Here is a 17,712-nt window from a genome sequence, read left to right as displayed (position 1 = left end):
AATTGCTCCCCAGAGACAGTGTGTTTGCTGCAAAACTGATGTAGGTTAAAGACCTGGAGTGAGAATGGCAAACTTCCATGAGCTCATGTTGTGGACCTTTTTTTAATTTCCTCCACCATCCAGTCGCTCCAGCGGCCAGGCAAGCTTGTGGCTACCAGGATATGTGTGACTTGGAGACAGTTCTTCCTGACCTGAGCTCACACCTGCAGATCTGCCTGGTGTTGTCCCCTGCCTGCCCATCATAGAGGCTGGGACAAGAACCACCCATCCCCATTTTCTCCAGCCATTCCCTGTTGCCAGAGCACTGTCAGCTTCACAGAGACCACAGCCATATCTTTCCAACCCCCATGGCTGCAGAGGCAATTCTGGCTCCCATGTTCCTCCAGCACCTTTCTTTCGCTGTCACCTCACTGTCACATGCTGCCAGCCTCGGTCTTGCCGTGCTGGGGACCTGAGCTGTGGAGCTGCAGGAAGGCACATGTCATAGCACCCTGCTTTTGAGATTCCCCTCTGAACCCCTCCTGTCCTGCCTGAAGCAGGGCAGACCTGTCTGAGAGGTCCTACATCTGCTGGAGGGCCTGCATTTGCTCTGGGAATAACAGTTCTCTGTCAGAGAATGTTCCTCCTTCTATGATTCCATTTCTTCTTCCTCTGATGCATCCACCACCCTCCCCTCCGTTAACACCCTTTCAGCACCTCATAACAATACTCCCAATCCTTGTGGTTTGTTCTTCTTTTTCCACCTACTCTATTTCCATCTTCTCTGTCCCAAACTCCTCACCTCCAGCCCACCTAGACCCTCCGCTTCTTAAGCCTTCAGCTGTACACTGCAGGTCTTAGTGCTTGACATCCCATGTTCTGGCTGCCTCAGGGCTCGTTTCAGGAACTGGATCAGTTTTTCTGACTGAGTGAAGTGCTTTGCTCCAGTCTTACAGGTCTAGATTGAGAGGAGAGTGCAGAGATCCTAATTCATGCCAGAAAATTTACATTAAGTCAGAGGACTTGATCCCTCTGCTCACAGCAAAAGCTTGGGCTTAGATGTGTTTCCATGTAAAAAGTTGTGTCTTCATTTCTTCTTCTGAGAAGCTTAGCCCACTTTCATTGTTGTCCACAACTATAGTGGACTCACCTCTGAATTTCATGTAATCAATTGTCTGTTCAAATCTGAGGAAGACAGCAATAAAAACTTTCCATCAGATGGCAGCTCTGAGGGGGACCTAAATCACATACCAGCAAGTACATAACGTGAGGTCTCAGTGCTGCAGAGTGACTTCTTTGTAGCAGTCATAGACAGCCCAGTAACCTACTGGTGACTTCAGATCCAATTAAAGAAAGACATCTCCATATAGGAGACACTGCTTAGCAGCTGTGATCACTTGTGTGCTTCTTTGTACTGTCAGTGCTCTTTTTTCTCATTATTTCTTTGTTCTGCTTTTTAATGATGACCAGATCTTGCATGTCATCCCCTCTTTTCAAATATGTGGACTTCTGCATTAGCTCAGAAGACACAATTAGATCTGCTGCTACTTATTTTACAGAGAAAAGAGATTAAGTGCAAATTAAGCTTTGTGTAGATTGCAGACGAAGGAAAACAAAAGTGCAGAGCATGACCTTCTTAAAAGGGAATGTTTTGAATTTGACCAGTTTTATTTTGGACCTGATAGTATATATCAGACCATCAACAGCACAGCGAAGGTGTAGTTTAGGATCACAGGGTCATTCATGCTGGAACGGACTTCAGTACATCTCCGTTCTGACCTTTTCTTCACTGCAGGCTCACCTGAGAGTTCAGTGCTTTATCCATTTGGGTCTTGAAAACATCTAAGAACGGAGAGACCCTGTCAAATCATTGTTTTCATTGGAAAAAATGGCTTCCTTATTTCCAGTCCTCTCTTCTCATATTTTAACTATTGTCTGTTGTCTTGTGTCTTCCCACCCTGCCTCACTGTGAAGAACGCAGCTCTGTCTTCTTGCTGACCTTCTTGTAGGTGCTGGGGAACTGCTCTTACGTCTTCCAGAGCTGCGTCTTCTTCAGGCTGAACCAGCCCTGGTAGCTTAGCCCCTCCAGAGCAAGTACTACAGCCTTCCTAAGGACTCTCTGTGAACGTTACTCCAGTTTATTGTTCTTTCCCTTACTGGGGGTCCTAAACAGGACGTGATACCCTAGATGCCATCTGATGAATGCTGACTAAAGGAGATGATCATTTTGCTCAATCTCTGGTTCTGTTTAAATCTCCAGGTCACACAGCCCAAGATGTTGTTTGTTCTCTTTGCTGCCAGGGCGTGCGGCTGGCTCCTGCTCAGCTCCTGGTTTGCCAGCACCCCTAGAGCCTTTTCAGCAAAGCTGCTCCACTCAATCAAGCGCTAGCCACACAGCTGCAGGGGGCTCACTCTTCCCTGCATGGTGTACCTGTCGTTGAATTTCATGAGGTTCCCATCAGCACATTCCTCTAGCCTTTCTGGGTCTCCCTGGGTGGTAGGCCTTTCCTCGAGCATATCAACTGGCTCTGACATTATGCAAGTGCTGTAAATTAGTACATTCTCAACAGAGTAGTAATCAGATTCCTCCCTTTCCCATTTTTAATCTCTTCCGTTTGCAGAATACTTGGAGATGTACTTGTAACAGTAGAGCAGAAAGAAGAAACATGTATGCTTAAGTGTGGTGTTTAAACTGATAGCATAATTCTAAATTTATATTAGCTAGATATTTTTTCTTCTAAATGCAGAAAAATGTATGATCTGGAATCACTGTATAAGACAAGTTACACCTGGAAAATATCTGACAGATCATCTGGTACATATGTAATGCAGGATTTCTCTGACCAGTGCATTTTCTGATGTGGTGTGTGTGTGCATGTCAGATACTGGGAATTCATTCACTCCCTCGGAAGGCAACTGCATCTCACCATTCAGATGTTTTTAATTATACTCAACATAAATGTTTCTTTTCTTAATTTCTAGCTGTAGGTGTTCCAATTCATTGTAGGGAAGTTCTACTAGATGACCTTTAAAGATCCCTTCCAACTCAGATGATTCTATGAGTCTGTGATACTGTGGAATCATATACTTAACTGGGTTTGTTAAGCCGTAGAATTCATAGGCAGTCACTTGAATTTTTGCCATTAGATGTCACTACATGTACAGCAAACAGTTTTTGAAAGTATTTATTTTTGTTTAGCCTCCCAGAAAAATGGAGGAGGGAACTGGAAGATGTAGAAGAGAATATAGTAATATATTTATGAGATAACTACTTCTTAAATAGTACATTGGATATTCCTTTACTTAAAAGCAGCACAGAAGGAAACATAAGATTTTTGACTTAACTCCAACAACCAACAGATGATGCTGTGACCTTAAGCATATATAAATATGTTTAGCAGCTGCTATGTAACATATTTATAAGTGTTTAGTGACCTGGAGGTTAATCAGAATGAATTTGGTGATCTCAGCTCAGTTCTTAATGGACTCCACTTCATATTACAGCACTGATGCAGCACAATTTGTCACAGTCGGCAGTCTTTACTCAAAGGAGGCTCACTGTGGAATGAGAATTAAAGGCTGAAGTAATACCTGATTATTTCTCCCTTAAGAAACTTTCCATTCCAGGCCATCACAGAGCAGAATAATATGTGTAGAAGCTCCGTTCTGCACACTGTACCCAATCTCAGAATAAAATAACTTTTACAGGATGTCACCTTTCGAAGTTGCTGAGTTAGCTCCTGCATACTCTAGGTTCGTGCATTCGTGGGGAGGGGGGAAGAGCAGGGTTGTGCAAGGATGGTGCTGAGTCCATCACTTTCAGAGCTCTTTCCAGAGACAGAGTGGTATCCCTTCTAAATGTGACATTACATGGGAGTATGACAAGGAAAGGCATTGCCTATCTAGATAAAATTTTAAAACGAGGTTCTGTCATTCAGATCTTTCAGGGTACAGAAGCAATTTTATAGACTTTGGTTGTTTTCTCCCTGTCCTGGCCAAAGCTAGTATATTCCTTATATTTAATTTACGCTCTGTCTCAACTGGAAATACTTTTTGATTTAAAGCTGTTGTGCAGCAGAGTGCTTTCATGAACTACAATTGAGATTGGTATCCAAAGTGGGTAACATGAAATAGGTTGTACTTCAGTTTGAGACAAAGAACAGACCCACAGCTTAGAAGATGTACATGTTATAGGAAGTAATAGTGTTGAAATATTTGTAGATCGAGACCAATTTCAGCCTACCTGCAAGGTACAATACTCCTGTGTATTTTTTTAAGCAAATTAAGGACATTGGAGAGGCAGATACCTGTGGAGACATCTGTCTTTTCCAGAATCCCATCTTCAGTCCATAAAAGAACCTTTCAACATCTATTATTCCTTTTTTAAAATGTAAAAATGCACATATACACTTTCTTCATCTTCGTTCATATCTTTGCCCAGTAATGGGAAGAATCTCACTTATCCAGCATGGAAAGAACTTTTCAATTCACAGCATTTATTGAGATATAGAATTTTTTTACTAAATTAAAAGGGGGAGGAGGGTGTTAAGATACAATATTTACATAATAAAAGCTTGCTTGTATGACTGAAATCTCTTAAAGCTGTTGCCAAATGGTCCTGCTTTTCTCTTTTCCCTTTGTAACTTTCCCTTGGAGCATTGTACCACTGTGCATTTTAAATCTTTTCCCCCCGCTATGCATTACCAGCTTCATCAGGGAAATGACATTGTATGGCAGTTGTCTCCTTCATATCAAAAGAGAGCCTTTGCCTCTTCGCAAGAGTGAAGAAAAGTTTGTCTTTAGAGAGCAGAGGACAAAACTGACTTGGAAAAATATGCTTTATTTAGATAACACACTCTCTCTTCCTTTGAAGAAATTCACAGTGTGTCAAGAAAAATTAGGCCAAATATTGCTTTAATGGTCTTCCTCCTCTACCTCATAAAAAAAAAAAAAATATTTCAACCAATTGTGTTAAGAATCTGCCATGAGTTTGGAGATGACAAGAAGCCATTGAAGTTACTCAGGATTGTTGGCTTGGGGTTTTTTCTGCTTTGATTGAAATAACTGTAATAATGAAAAGCAGAATTTATAGAAAAACTGCATCTTGATACAAGGACATGCAATTTGCACCATCTATATAGTAAAATTAAATGCTCTCTTTTTCTTGGAGGAAGACAAAAAGCAGACAGGTACCGAAGCTATGGAAGACAAAATGTGGCTGCTTCCTTTTTTATCTTATGTATTTGAAAAACAGCATAAGTTCACAAGGGCACAGTGAAGAAAGAGGTCTGATTTTTTTTGTTTTCCTATGCATGCTATCGATATTCAAATAAGTATATTCGTGCTTTTATTTATAGATACAATTTTGTATGTGTAGCCATATGCCCATATACATGTCATATAATGTGCAGTCTTCAATGATGCCAAGAAAAGGTAGATAAATGAATAGCGGATTAAAAGAATAAAAGGCTATTCTTGAAGTTGGATTAAGCATTACAAGTACTGAAAAGCATCTGAAGTTATGTCTTTAAAAATATTTTGGAGAATTCTTCCAGTTTTCCAGACAAAGATGAATCTCAATTATGGAAGTATTTTATAGACGCACAATTAAGTTTCAAAACCGAAATAGTTTTGTTGAGGCTTCTTGTTTTGACAGTGTATAGTATGTACAGAGCTTTTTGAAAGATTGGACCTAAACAGCACGTACAATGAAATGGACGTTTTGTTCAATGCTGCAGTCACGTCTTTGGTCACTTTAATGGTATTTGCTAAATAACTATGACTTTGGGCCCTAAATCAGTACTGGAAACAGGAACATCTGTTGTGTGATTAAAAAAAGAAACACAAAACAAAAACATCCACACACAAAATCTGTTTTGAAGGAAAAACGAAGCAGGAAGTTACATTTATATGATTTCACAGAATCACACAGAATCACAGAATCACCCGGGTTGGAAGGGACCTCAAGGATCATGTAGTTCCAACCCCCCTGCCTAGCAGGGCCACCAAACACACACATTCATTGGGACTTCTGTGAACGCCACTTTTGGTCATGAATCACATTCAAGGCAGACATGCAGTTGGTTTTCTCTTTTGAAACCTGAGTCTGGAAGCGTTTACAGGAAACAAGGTGTGTTTGATAACATCAGACAAACAAATCTGTAACAGATTCCATGGCACCCATTTTTCTCCTGGTCATTTCACTGTGTTCTGAGCTGTGGCAGGTGAGGACTTGTATTATATAGTCAAAATTTTCATTCACTCCGAAATTTTCTTATGCCTAGACTGTAATTTTGACTCACACTGTTGTCTACTTACAGAATAAATAATATGACCTATATTTTTGTGTTGATAGATTGTGACTATAAGCACCCCACATACTGTGTATTTCAGTGTCTTGAAATTTGTGTTCCGTCCAGTTCTTAGATGTACAGTAACTGATTCAAGACTAATAGCTCCCAATGTAGGTAAGGTGAACTAATCGCTTGCCTTCTCCTTTGCAATTTGCAAACATTAGGAGATGTACTTTTTGACAAACCACAGCACCTTCTTCAGTGAGATTCGTAATGAAACATTGTGTGTGTGTTTTTTCTTCTTGTAGGCAAGGCAATTTTCCTGCCATGAATCAGAGTGGTATTATGGGTTCCAGCTCCCCCTACACTCAGCCAATGAACAACAGCTCAGGCTTGATGAACCCACAGGCTCCTCCATACAGCATGGCGCCTAACATGGTGAACAGTTCAACAGGTAATGGTGGGTAACCTTTCAGGAGTGGCCTTTCTCCAAAAAATCTGTTTAAAGTTACCAGCCCTGAGCTGATGGCAGAGGATAACGTTCTTCATTTGATTCACCCCCTGCTGGGGTAGTTTGGAGTGATTTGAAACTAGGCTGAGATAGTCATGTTTTTTGTACAGTAACACATTTTTCACGAAGTCCTTCGCACAGCACGTAAGTGAGGACAGTGTTTTGAAAGTTACAGTGGCACTCGGACCCAGTTTGACATAGGTGTTGACTCACAAGTAGATGTGTATTTTTGTGCGTGTCTGCAAGAGGGGGAAAGAGAAGAAAAACCTCTTCTTTGAAGAGGCTGCTATTTGCTTTTCAGTGTCTTTCTTCGTAAGGTTGCAATTTCAGATATTTAATGTGATGCTGGTTTAAAGAAACAGTGTGCACCTGCTCTGACTTGAAGATGCTGTAAGTTGGACACTTACAATAATTACTCTGTTCTGAAAATACAGGCCATATTTACTGGGTTTCCAGAATTTGTATAACCATCTATAGGGTTTCTTCATTTACTTATTTAAATATCAGTGTTGAAATTTAATCATAGCTTCCTTCTGCAAACAAAGCATATTTAGCATAGCTGTTGGGTTTATCTTTCTCACTGTGACTTGTGAATTTAGAGTTCTTTGCAGATTTGTGTGCAAGTTCAAAGACAGCAAATATGCTTTATAATCCATATTCAGCTTGGCTTCCTAACAATTACCTTTCCAGTCTTCAGTAAAGACCAGTTCTTTCAGTGGGAGGGTGCATATGGAGTTTCAGTACTCTACAGTGGTTCTTTCAAAATGCTTACTGCAGTCACGGAGGTTTTGTGCATGCTTTACTGATTGCGTTAGACCTTTTTGAAAGCTGTTTTTTTAGATTTTTTTTTTTTAAGTTGAATTTCTACTTTTTGCTTTTATTTAGTTAATTTCTTTCTTTAAAGATACCTTACTATTTAAATCGTATCTTAACAAGAGTGTGTGTTTCAGTATCTTACTGCTTAGCCTGTTTCATTCCTTCATCCTTTGCCTTCGTTCCAGCTTTCCCTTCTTGTCAATTTTATGTTCCCTTGCTTCTCAGACAGAAAATGATCATATGAAATTCTGGTGTCCAGTGTGACCAGAGCATTTCTTTGCTGTGTATAGGAGCTCCTGAAATACTTAAGAGTTGTCTTATCTTTCAAGAATACTGTTACATTTTTGTTAGCTGAAGAAACTGAATAGAAGTTGTTAATCAGCAAGCTTTAAAAAGGAAAAAAAAAAAAAAGGAAAAAAAAAAAAGGCCTTTTCCAGTCTGTCTTGAAAGCTCTTGGTTAGTCCAGACAGCACGCTTCTACCATCTGAACGAAGAGGGAAAAGGTATTGAAAAGACCATTAGATAATAGCTGGCTCTTCCCCCACCAGAGCTGTCCCAGGTAATATTATGTTTTGTTTGTGTAGTTATGTGTTTTGTCTGGCTTGCTGAAATAAAATTACTTCTGAGCATTGAAACTGTGCTATAAATTCTGTTTTGCTATTAGCAGAAGTAATTTTTCCCCCTTTTCCTTCGGCCCCCAGAGCTGCAAAAATAACCAACAGCAAACAGATGGCAGAGTGCCCTGCCTAAGAAGATTTATGTATTCCTAAGGAATAACCAGTTTAAAGGAAGATTCACAGAGGTTTTTTTGTTCAGATAATTCAGCCATTCGTTATTTCATACAGTGGAAATCTGTTCAATGCAAGGCCATTTATCCTAGCAGTCTTTTGTATGGGGTAGTCATACTCTTTTTATTGTGTTATGCATTCTGAAATATTGGATTTTTAATAATTTAAACATTTATCAGGGTTTTTTTTTTTCTGCCAGTGCATTTGTGAGGTTTTCTTTTGTTCCACTTTTATTAATTCAAAGGTTACCCAATAGAAAATAAGCACAAGATGAACTGGAGGAGCTCAGCGCACCTCTTCTCCTCTGTGTGTGAGCAGACATGCATCTAGATTATACTGTGTCACTTTTGCAGACTCCATCAGCACACAGAGTGTGTTGGTACAGGGGGGAAAAGAGAAAATGGGGCATGAGTACACCATTTGGGCACATGCAGTGGGAGTGCTGCCATTCCCTGTGTGCTGACTTGTTCTGCCTGGGCCAAAGAAACGAAGGGCTGAGTTTAAGAGAAGTGTCACTACTGCACTTCAAATGATATTGGCTTGTGCAGGGTGGGCCCTGCAGGGTCTGCTCCCATCCAGGCGCTGCATGCTATGAGGTAGAGAACGTGCAGATGGTGCCTGCATATAGGTTAAAAATGGTGTTATCTGTGACACAAAGAGCAACTCCATTGCCTGGCTCCTGAGCCCTCCACTAGTATAAAGCCATGTCAATCAGAAAAAAACAGGGTTCAGTCAGTGTGTAGGGCCAAAAAAAAGCAATTGAGTAGCTGCTGGTGGAGTCAAGTGAGAGGGTTAACTTGCTGGCAAGCACTGAGCATGCATACCTGTTGTTTCAATCACAGGTCAATGCAAAAATAAGGTAAGCAACAGGGAATGATTGCTTTCTTGTTGGTTTTCTGGGTTTTTGAGAGTGCAGTTGCCTGTTTTGGAGGTGGAAGGTGGAAGGTAGGTTTTGATTTATTTGTAATGAAATGCAGTTGTAGGTTTTGCTTTATGAAGTAGAAGATGCAGATACTGTTTGGAATTGTTTTTACACGGTTGCAGAGCTTCTGTACAACTGCCTATAATGCTTCTTGCCACCTGTTCTTATTATTGTTTATAACTCCTTAATACCAGTTAATTTTTTTTATTATTATTTTGCTGTCTTTTTTTTTTTTTAATTGATGTAACAATCAAAAGGAATATGATGTTGCAGTTCTGCATCCTGATATTTCAGGAGCCGCTGTTGGTCAAACAGCACATCAGCAGCTTTTGCTGAGATAGAGCAGTTTTGGAGCACAGAAATTATGAGGTTAATGTAGTTGAGTCCTTCTAATAGAGTATCCCACCCATAATACTGAAAGTTTCAAGCCAGGATCCCTTCACAATTACAGAACAAACTGCCACACAGAAAAACAGTAAAAACCTCTGCTGTCTTTGTGTTATATGAGGGTTCACATTCCCATATTTATTTTATATCCTTTTTCCCTCCATTTTTCTAATTCAGGCTTTAAAAAAATATAATTAAAAGGAACTTACAAATCCAACATCAATTAAAAAAAAATATTCATGTGAACCTTGGAAATTCAAGTGAAAACTAGCTTGAAAGACAAGTAATATGGAGTCTACATCTTGTGGATTTCCATATTGTACTCATACCCCTTTCTACCTCTGAAGGTGATCAAAACAGTCAAAAGACATTCATCTCCTTACTGCTGCCACCTCTGCTGTACTAAAACCTTTTATTTTTCTGAGGTTTGTTATTCTCAATAAATCTCTTAATATAGGAATACTTAACATAAAATGTGAAGTTCTAGGAAAAGGTATTTGTGCTGAAGAAATTAAAAGGATTCTCTTAAAAGTAGAACACTTACATTTTCATTTATAATTTGTTTTTGACTTTGTATTTATTTGGCTGGACCTCTGAGAGAGAAAGTGATTATAAATGTGAAGCATTTTTTAGAAGTGTAAATTGTTGTTCTCTATTTTGTAGCTTGGTTGGTTTTCATTTTTCAGACTAATGAAGACCTCCATTTATTTTCCTTTTTCTTTCTTTTTTGCCCTAATATATGCCTTCATATGAGCAATTATTTAAAGTCCATTTAAATAAAACTTTCAGAGGGCACCAGCAGTTGTAATACCTGAAGTAACACATCCCCTAGACTTTAAATGGGCGATGACTGTAACCTGATGGTCAGTGTGACCACAAATCAGTCAGCTCTGGGAGTTCACTTGCCCACATCCCCAGCCACGTGCCTGGGTCACCCCTCAGGCAAGAGGTTGGATAGGCATGTGGAGAGCACAGTGCTGACATCCTGGCTGCCCAAGTGCCTGTCTCAGAAACAGAGGCCAAGTGTCCCAGGCTTTGCTTTGACCCACAGGGGAATGGCCATTCATGGGAGGATATGAGGCAATGCTGTTGTCCCTGTTCTGGTTTTTTTGTGGGTATTAAAGCAGTGGGGATTCTTTTGCCAGCTTCACGAGTCATAAATTTTCTGCTTTTCTTTTTTCTTGTTTTTTTTTTTTTTTTTTTTTTTTTTTCCTTTTTGGAGGGAGTGTGCTAGGGGCAGGAGGGAGGGAGGAATGTCTTACAAAGGATGCAATATTCTGTTTTGTAGAGTGTGATTTGTTATTGCGCTAGCAATAAAGAGAAAAACAATGTTTGTGTATTGCTGCTCTTACAGTATTTCATCATCTTCTGAGACTGATAGCACAGCCTTTAGCAAAAAAGAATACTTTGCTGCAGTTTCACTCATGTCAATATATACCTTTGAGTACATTAAATTCAGTGTGGAATAGTTAATTCAGGACCTTGACCCATACTTGCTTTTTGAAACCATTCTAGCTCTTAAATTCTTATAATAAGCCAGAGGCTAGTACTTGAAACCTATTCACAGTGCACTACAGCACTTTCTGAGTCAAGGTTTTCCTGTTACCCTCTTCTCTAAAATGTTTTCTCTTTCGGTTTGCACTTCACACGCAGAATTATCAGTGCCTATGTAGAAAGAGAGCATGTCTTAATTTAGCAGTTTCGTGACAATAACAGTATTCTGCTGCTCAGAAAGGGTCAAAACAATGTTCTGGCTGTACTGCTGTGCTGAAAAGTGAAGGAGTGTCTGTTTGCAAATCACTGGAGAGTACATTTGCAAGAAGTTATGAAACAGCATTTCAGCAGTGGATGGAAAGTAGCTGTGGAAATGTGTTGGATAAAAGCTATAGGGAGACCTTGCCATTTGGTAGTCAAACCCCTGCAGTTCTCCTCTTTAGGATAGAAGCAAATTACGTATGTGAAGCAAATAGTTTAGAACACAAAGTGAAAAAGAATTTGGAAAGCTTCATTTGTCTTTTGTTTGTAATTTTCTCCAACTCCTGATAGTTGGAGACCAAATTATGTATGCATATGCACAAAACAAGAAATCTGTAGTACACAAAATGAGTTGGTGTTTTTGTATTCCCAAATATAATTAATGCAGTCAGGGTGTGTTTTGTTGCAGCCTAGAGTTCTTGCCCTTTACATGAGATCTTAGCTGAAACCTCATTGAAAAAGAGATTTTGTAAAGGAGCTCTGGTGGAAATAGGGCTGCCAGGAATAGGCAGAAATATTTTGTTCTTTGTAACAGAAAAGTCATGTGCCAGCGTCGTAACAGGGAGAGACCAGCAGAGGATTTGGCCATGCTGAATTCCAGTGAAGAAACATGATTTTTAACGTTACTTTGTTTGACCTTTCTAAAATTGCTTTAGAGGGGAAGGGTCACTTTTGGTTTGCTTTTAACTAAAACTGAGATGTCTTCTTCAGTGCTTTCACAGCATGAAATGTGTTAAAAAGGATTTTGTGTAGCAGTTTTGCATCCCAGTTTGAAACCAGACTGTGGCAATACATTTGACCATTTTGTATTTAAAAAACATATCTGAAAGAAAAGTAACTTTTTTTTTTTAAACTCTAGATCTCAAAACTAAAATGTGTTAAGCTGACATCCTTCACTTCATAATACCCCAGTTCTTCAAGCACTGTAAGGGCAAAATGCATACAAATCACACGCTTAGTGGATGCTGGCTTCCCAGTATAATATTGCTTGGCTGTTTTGTTGAGGTTTCACACACATACATAAAAATAACAGCATTTTTAGCTGATCCCAATAGATTTTCTCTGCAGCTGCATCACTTGAAAAAACCTCTTTGTTCCAATTCTTGAAATCTTCAGTATTGCAAGTATATTTTTTTTAAATATCAATTATGATTTATGTGCAGTGAAGACTTTAAGGGTTTGATTGGGCTACAAATGTACTGTGAAAAAAAAACAAGAAAATGTGCCCGTGAAAAACACTGGCCGTTCAAAGCTGAATATTGAGCATACAGTTGTAAACTCACATGGCACATGGCTGGGTAGGTTTTTTTGGCAGACCCATAGTCTCAACCTGCAGTGATGCTAAAGATATTAGCAAATTAGCACTGCAAAGCTTGCCAGCGTATTCACCAGAGTCCTGCTCATGCTCTCACTGCTGTAATTAAAACTAATTATTTTCTAAAACATAGTAATACATGAATATGTGCAATAATCATTTTGTAGTGGGCAATCTGTGAAGCATTTTTAAGCTTCTTTTCCCCCTCCTCTCTTTGGCTTGCTATGCAGCATGCCTGCTGCCTTGTGTGAGCCAGCATTGTCATTTTGCAGAGGCACACTAGTCTGGTAATGATCACATTTCTGTGTTGTTTTTTTTTTAAGAAATGTTTCTTCGCTGATTCTTAGAATTTGTGAGTTTGGGATGTGTATTTTTTCCTTTTTCATTGCCCTGTAGGTTATTCTAGCCTATGTTTTTATTTCTCTCTGATCTTTCTTTGAAAGCAGGGCATGAGGGGAGTAAAAAAAGAGGGAGAGGGAGGGAAGATAATCCAGTCTTTCACAAATGCTGAGCACATGTTTTTCTTGCAGAAAAGAAGTGCCTGGTGTCTTGCTCTTGTTCTTTGGTCATTTGCATTGATTCAGTGTCATGGCACCTCCTAGCACCTGCACTGACCAGTATTTTCTGTGTATTTATCTGAATGTTTCTTGTATCTTTCTAGAAGTCCATGAAGCCAGCAGCGGTAACACTACACTTAGCACTTGAAAAGAAGAAAAAATTAAAAAAAAACCCTTAAACCCCTCACGGCTCTGAGAAGTTAACTGCATTGCACTATCAGAGCAAGATATTTGTGTGTTCATTACAGTCCTACCTCATTTTGGCACAAGAGAAAAAGTTGACTGCCACTTCTCTAACAGAGCAGAGTTTGCAGCTTGTAATTCTGTAGTTCAGGCTCACAAGGCTGAACAACGTACCGTGAAGGTAGGGACAGTGATCATCTCCTGGACACCAGTTATAATACAGAAGAATTTCAGCCTTTTCCTCAGATTCAAAATTGCAAGCAAAGTCTGCATTGTTTTCATCTATCTTAGTCTATTACTAAAAGAAAAGTGGAGTAGTTAGTAGGGTAGATTCTTGGCCTGGTAAAATGTAGTGGTCAGATCCATAGACAGCTGTAGACCACCAGTGGTGTAAAAAATGATTTTCTGCATAAAGTGTTTTTTATTGCTGTTGTGTGGCGCTTGCATTCTTCCCGTGTTCATTTCTTTTGTTTCCTCGCTTCAACTGAAGAGGTGTGCAGGTTTCTGGATGCCAAAATGAAAGGACAGAGGTGGGATAACCTCTGCTTCACGTGTCACCACAGTCTGGCAGCAGGAAGCCTTTTTTTCCTAGCAAACCGAACACAGTCGTGCTTAACTGTTTCTCCTGTTTTCGATTAGCACCTATGGGTCTTGCAGATATGATGACACCTGGTGAGTCCAAACTACCCCTTCCTCTCAAAGCAGATGGCAAAGAAGAAGGAGCCCCTCAACCTGAGAGCAAATCAAAGGTATTTACCACCCCGCACGTGGTGTTGGTTCAGCCCGCAGGACTCTGCTGTGTTGTCGTCCATCTTCTGGTTTTGGCCTACCCACTTCTGTTCTTTCCTGCATGCGTTTCCATTCACGTGCAATTTCTTTCTTTGTTTCTTCTTTTTTTTTTTTTCCTTTTTTCCTTCATTGTGTGGATCTGAAAGTTACTAGTTCTTACGGCATTTTAACTTGCGGGGGCAAAGCTACCCAAGCCAAAAGTTGCGTGGGGATTCGGCTGTGCCAGGTGGGTGGGGAAGAAGGGTCTTGCCTGATTTCAATACTTGCAGCCATTTTTCTCTGCCTTCAGTTATGGCTTCCTGTTTTGGCTGGCTCAGCAGCAGCAACATACTTTAATATTTTGCTTTCTTGCCTTATTTGATAAAATAAGGTGAACAGCTTGTTGTTTTTCTTTCTTTCATAAGGGGAAACCCATGCTTAGCATTCCATGTGAGCTTGAAATAAGCATGGTGGCTTAGTGACTTTAGCCAAGCATCCAGCAAACTTTCCAAATTATACTAATTAACAATGTTGTTTTAATACTTTATATATATATAAATATATTTATATATGTGTGTGTTTTCTGTATGTGTCTCTCTGTTTATATATATTTTATATATAAAAAAATTGGTCACTCTGTTAAACTGGATGTATTTTTTTTGTTTTTAATAAAGTTTTCCCTGCTTTGTCATATTATTTTTTTTTTATTCCTCTACCACAGGATAGCTACAGCTCTCAGGGTATTTCTCAGCCCCCAACCCCAGGCAACCTGCCAGTCCCTTCCCCAATGTCCCCAAGCTCTGCTAGCATCTCCTCATTTCATGGAGATGAAAGTGATAGCATTAGCAGCCCAGGCTGGCCAAAGACTCCATCAAGCCCTGTAAGTGGCTCTGATTTTTTTGGTTTTTGTTTATTTTTTTTGTAATTAATTCTATTTTAATGCTTGCTTGTTTGTTTTATAAATTCCTTTTCTTCATTATTTATCCACTAAACAGTTATCTTTCTTTGTAACACTGGGTACAAATTCTGCTCTTGGACACATGGCTGTAAGTTCCACTGCCTGGCTTCAGTGGGGCCTGAGCATGCTTTTCCAAGGGCAAAATTTGTCCCAACAGTACTTTAAAATAAGAAAGAGTAAAATCGTGTGCATCATGCAAATGTGCTGTCTGGTAATACAGCAGTTGTTGTGAAGAAAACATCCTGTAATGCATCAGCTTCCAAGCATGCCGACTGTGTTGTTAAGGACAATTCCATGTCTGTTCCTGGGCCCAAACTCCTTCACACAACTGATTTCACTCTGGTTGCTGCACTTGTCTTTGCTAGTGTTATTTAGGAAAAATAAAAAATAAAAAAAAAATCCCACACAACAGAAACTAAGATCCAGCAACACTTGAATCGTAGCCTTAGCGCCACAAAAAAAGCTGCCGTGTGTATTTTTGAAGCATTTTTAATTTTGAATTGTGTATTTGGAAATATGATTATTGAGTTCTCAGGGCACAATCTAAAACAAAATTGTTTCTGATTTGCTTCATTCAGTTGTTTTGAAATAACCCAGATTGTGGGTAGAAAAAAAAAAAAAAGATATGTGTAAGTTTTTAGAAAGCCGTTTTTAGGTGAATCATGTTTAATTATTCTCTTCCAGGAAAAACCTGAGAGAGATGCATGGAGCTAAAATATAAATGGCATATATTTATACATGCACACAGAAAAATCTGTGTACATGTATATACATACAGAAAAAAAGAGAATGCAGAATATGTGGCTTCTGCAGAGCAAGTGTCCACTTAGCCATTTTTGCTTTTTTTCTTTTTTGTAATCAGGAAAATGTATGTAGTTCCTATTCTTTCCACTACAAATAATGATCATGTTTTTTCACTTGAAAAAAATATTGCAACAGATTTTTGTGAGGAATATCAAGTTTTTTCTTCCTGTGCTAACATGCACGTAAAATGCCAACAATTCGTTGGTAATTTTCACAAAGTTTTATGTTGAAGAGTGTGTCTTGGAAAATAGAGGAAGGCCAATTGGAGGAAAAAAGGTCTTCCCTTCAGAAAGCCAGACATTAACGAATGCCCTGAGCAGAGAAGCAGCATGGCATGAAGTGCACCACCTGGATGTTTTGATGTTTATTTGGCAGCAACTTTGAGTCTCAGAAGGCAGCTGGTGTTACTTGTTCCCACAAAATCTTATTTGTTCTTAACAGCATTTATAAGGGGGGTGGGACACAAAAATATGGGGTTAGTTTTGTTTGTAGTAATGTTTTGACTGTTGCTTCTCTGGGAGGAAAGCAAGGCTACTGCATAAGTTATCTAACCCATCAAATTCTTTTACAGCGCGTTCCTGAGCTCATTGTATGAATTACATAATAAATCCTAGAGCCACCATGGAATATTTTCCATGTAAATATAGCAAGTGTAGTGTTGGAAAAAACAAATGGACAAAGTTTGTGCTTTCAGTGTAAAAAACTTCTCTTCTGAGTGCCCTTCTGTTCAAATGCTGCTGCATTTTTAGCTTCACTTAGCTTCTTGGTGCACAGGTTGGGATAAATACAGTGCTTTAGAATGATGGAAAAATAAGTGCTGTAAATTAGCCGATCTCTTTTTACCTATGAAAGCCAGTGTATTGGATAACTTCATCGACCTTAACAGCAGCCTGACATAGACTGGAAGATTGATTGCAGTCGTTTTGTTACACTTGGAAACAGACCAGATTTGTTCATTAAATCCCAAAGCAGCTTTCTTGTGCTACAACTTCTCCATTTCAGCAGAGGGTAAAAGCAAGGGTGAATGGTCTCACGATGTACCTGTGATCCTACAAAGTGAGTCCTCTCTTTGAGTAGTTCTATATGGAATTGAGGCATAAGAAAATGTAGAGAAGGAATTGTTCACCATTACGTTGTGAAGGCTCTTAAGTGTTAAGATAAAAGTTCGCTTTTGCTGTGTGAATTTTATACTTAGCCTGTGTCCCTTACAGTCCCTTTAAAAGAGAATTTGAAAATGAGTATGCACTGTGCGTAGTCACTGCAACATGAGTAAAACACTAGGTTATGAAAATCCCATAAAATGTTGTCTGTTGTTTGTAATCACATGTGCACATGGCAGTAGAGACGCCTGAGTAGCACTGTCTCTGTGGTGCTAGCTTTGAGGGGGTTTGAGGAGTCCTTCAGGATATATCTTGGCAGAGGATTGTGTCCTGTAACAGCCTCTATCTGAGATTGGCCTGCAGCTGTTTTGCTGTATTTGCAGCTGTATTGCTGCCTGTGTATGCATACTGTTCTGTAGTGAAAGAGCACTGTGTAATAAGTGTAGTGTTGGCAAATCCTTTACTGAAGTGGGGAAAGTGAACAGTAGATAGTTCTATAAATACAGGTAGCTAGGGAGATGTGCAGCAATAACTACCACTGCCCTAATGTGAAAATTTCACATTAAGTTTTTGTTG

General features: G+C 39.4%; 1 protein-coding gene across 8 annotated transcripts in view; it reads left to right on the top strand.

Moving 5' to 3' along the window:
- Positions 1-17,712, top strand: part of ARID1B (AT-rich interaction domain 1B) — a 288,228-nt gene that overhangs the window by 240,442 nt on the left and 30,074 nt on the right. For 3 of the 8 annotated variants that reach the window (XM_042815791.1, XM_042815769.1, XM_042815749.1), the window contains 3 exons: positions 6,581-6,726; positions 14,146-14,255; positions 14,996-15,154. In XM_042815791.1, the coding sequence (XP_042671725.1) occupies positions 6,581-6,726; positions 14,146-14,255; positions 14,996-15,154 (415 nt within the window). Of the gene's footprint in view, positions 1-6,580; positions 6,733-14,145; positions 14,256-14,995; positions 15,155-17,712 lie in introns of all 8 variants that reach the window. The other 5 variants (XM_042815750.1, XM_042815760.1, XM_042815739.1 and 2 more) reach the window with 3 other exon arrangements.

This window comes from Centrocercus urophasianus, unplaced genomic scaffold, assembly GCF_019232065.1.
Source record: "Centrocercus urophasianus isolate 14NV4802_14NV808 unplaced genomic scaffold, USGS_Curo_1.0 seq_10, whole genome shotgun sequence".
Lineage (NCBI taxonomy): Eukaryota > Metazoa > Chordata > Aves > Galliformes > Phasianidae > Centrocercus > Centrocercus urophasianus.
This window is presented reverse-complemented; position numbering and strand designations above follow the sequence as displayed.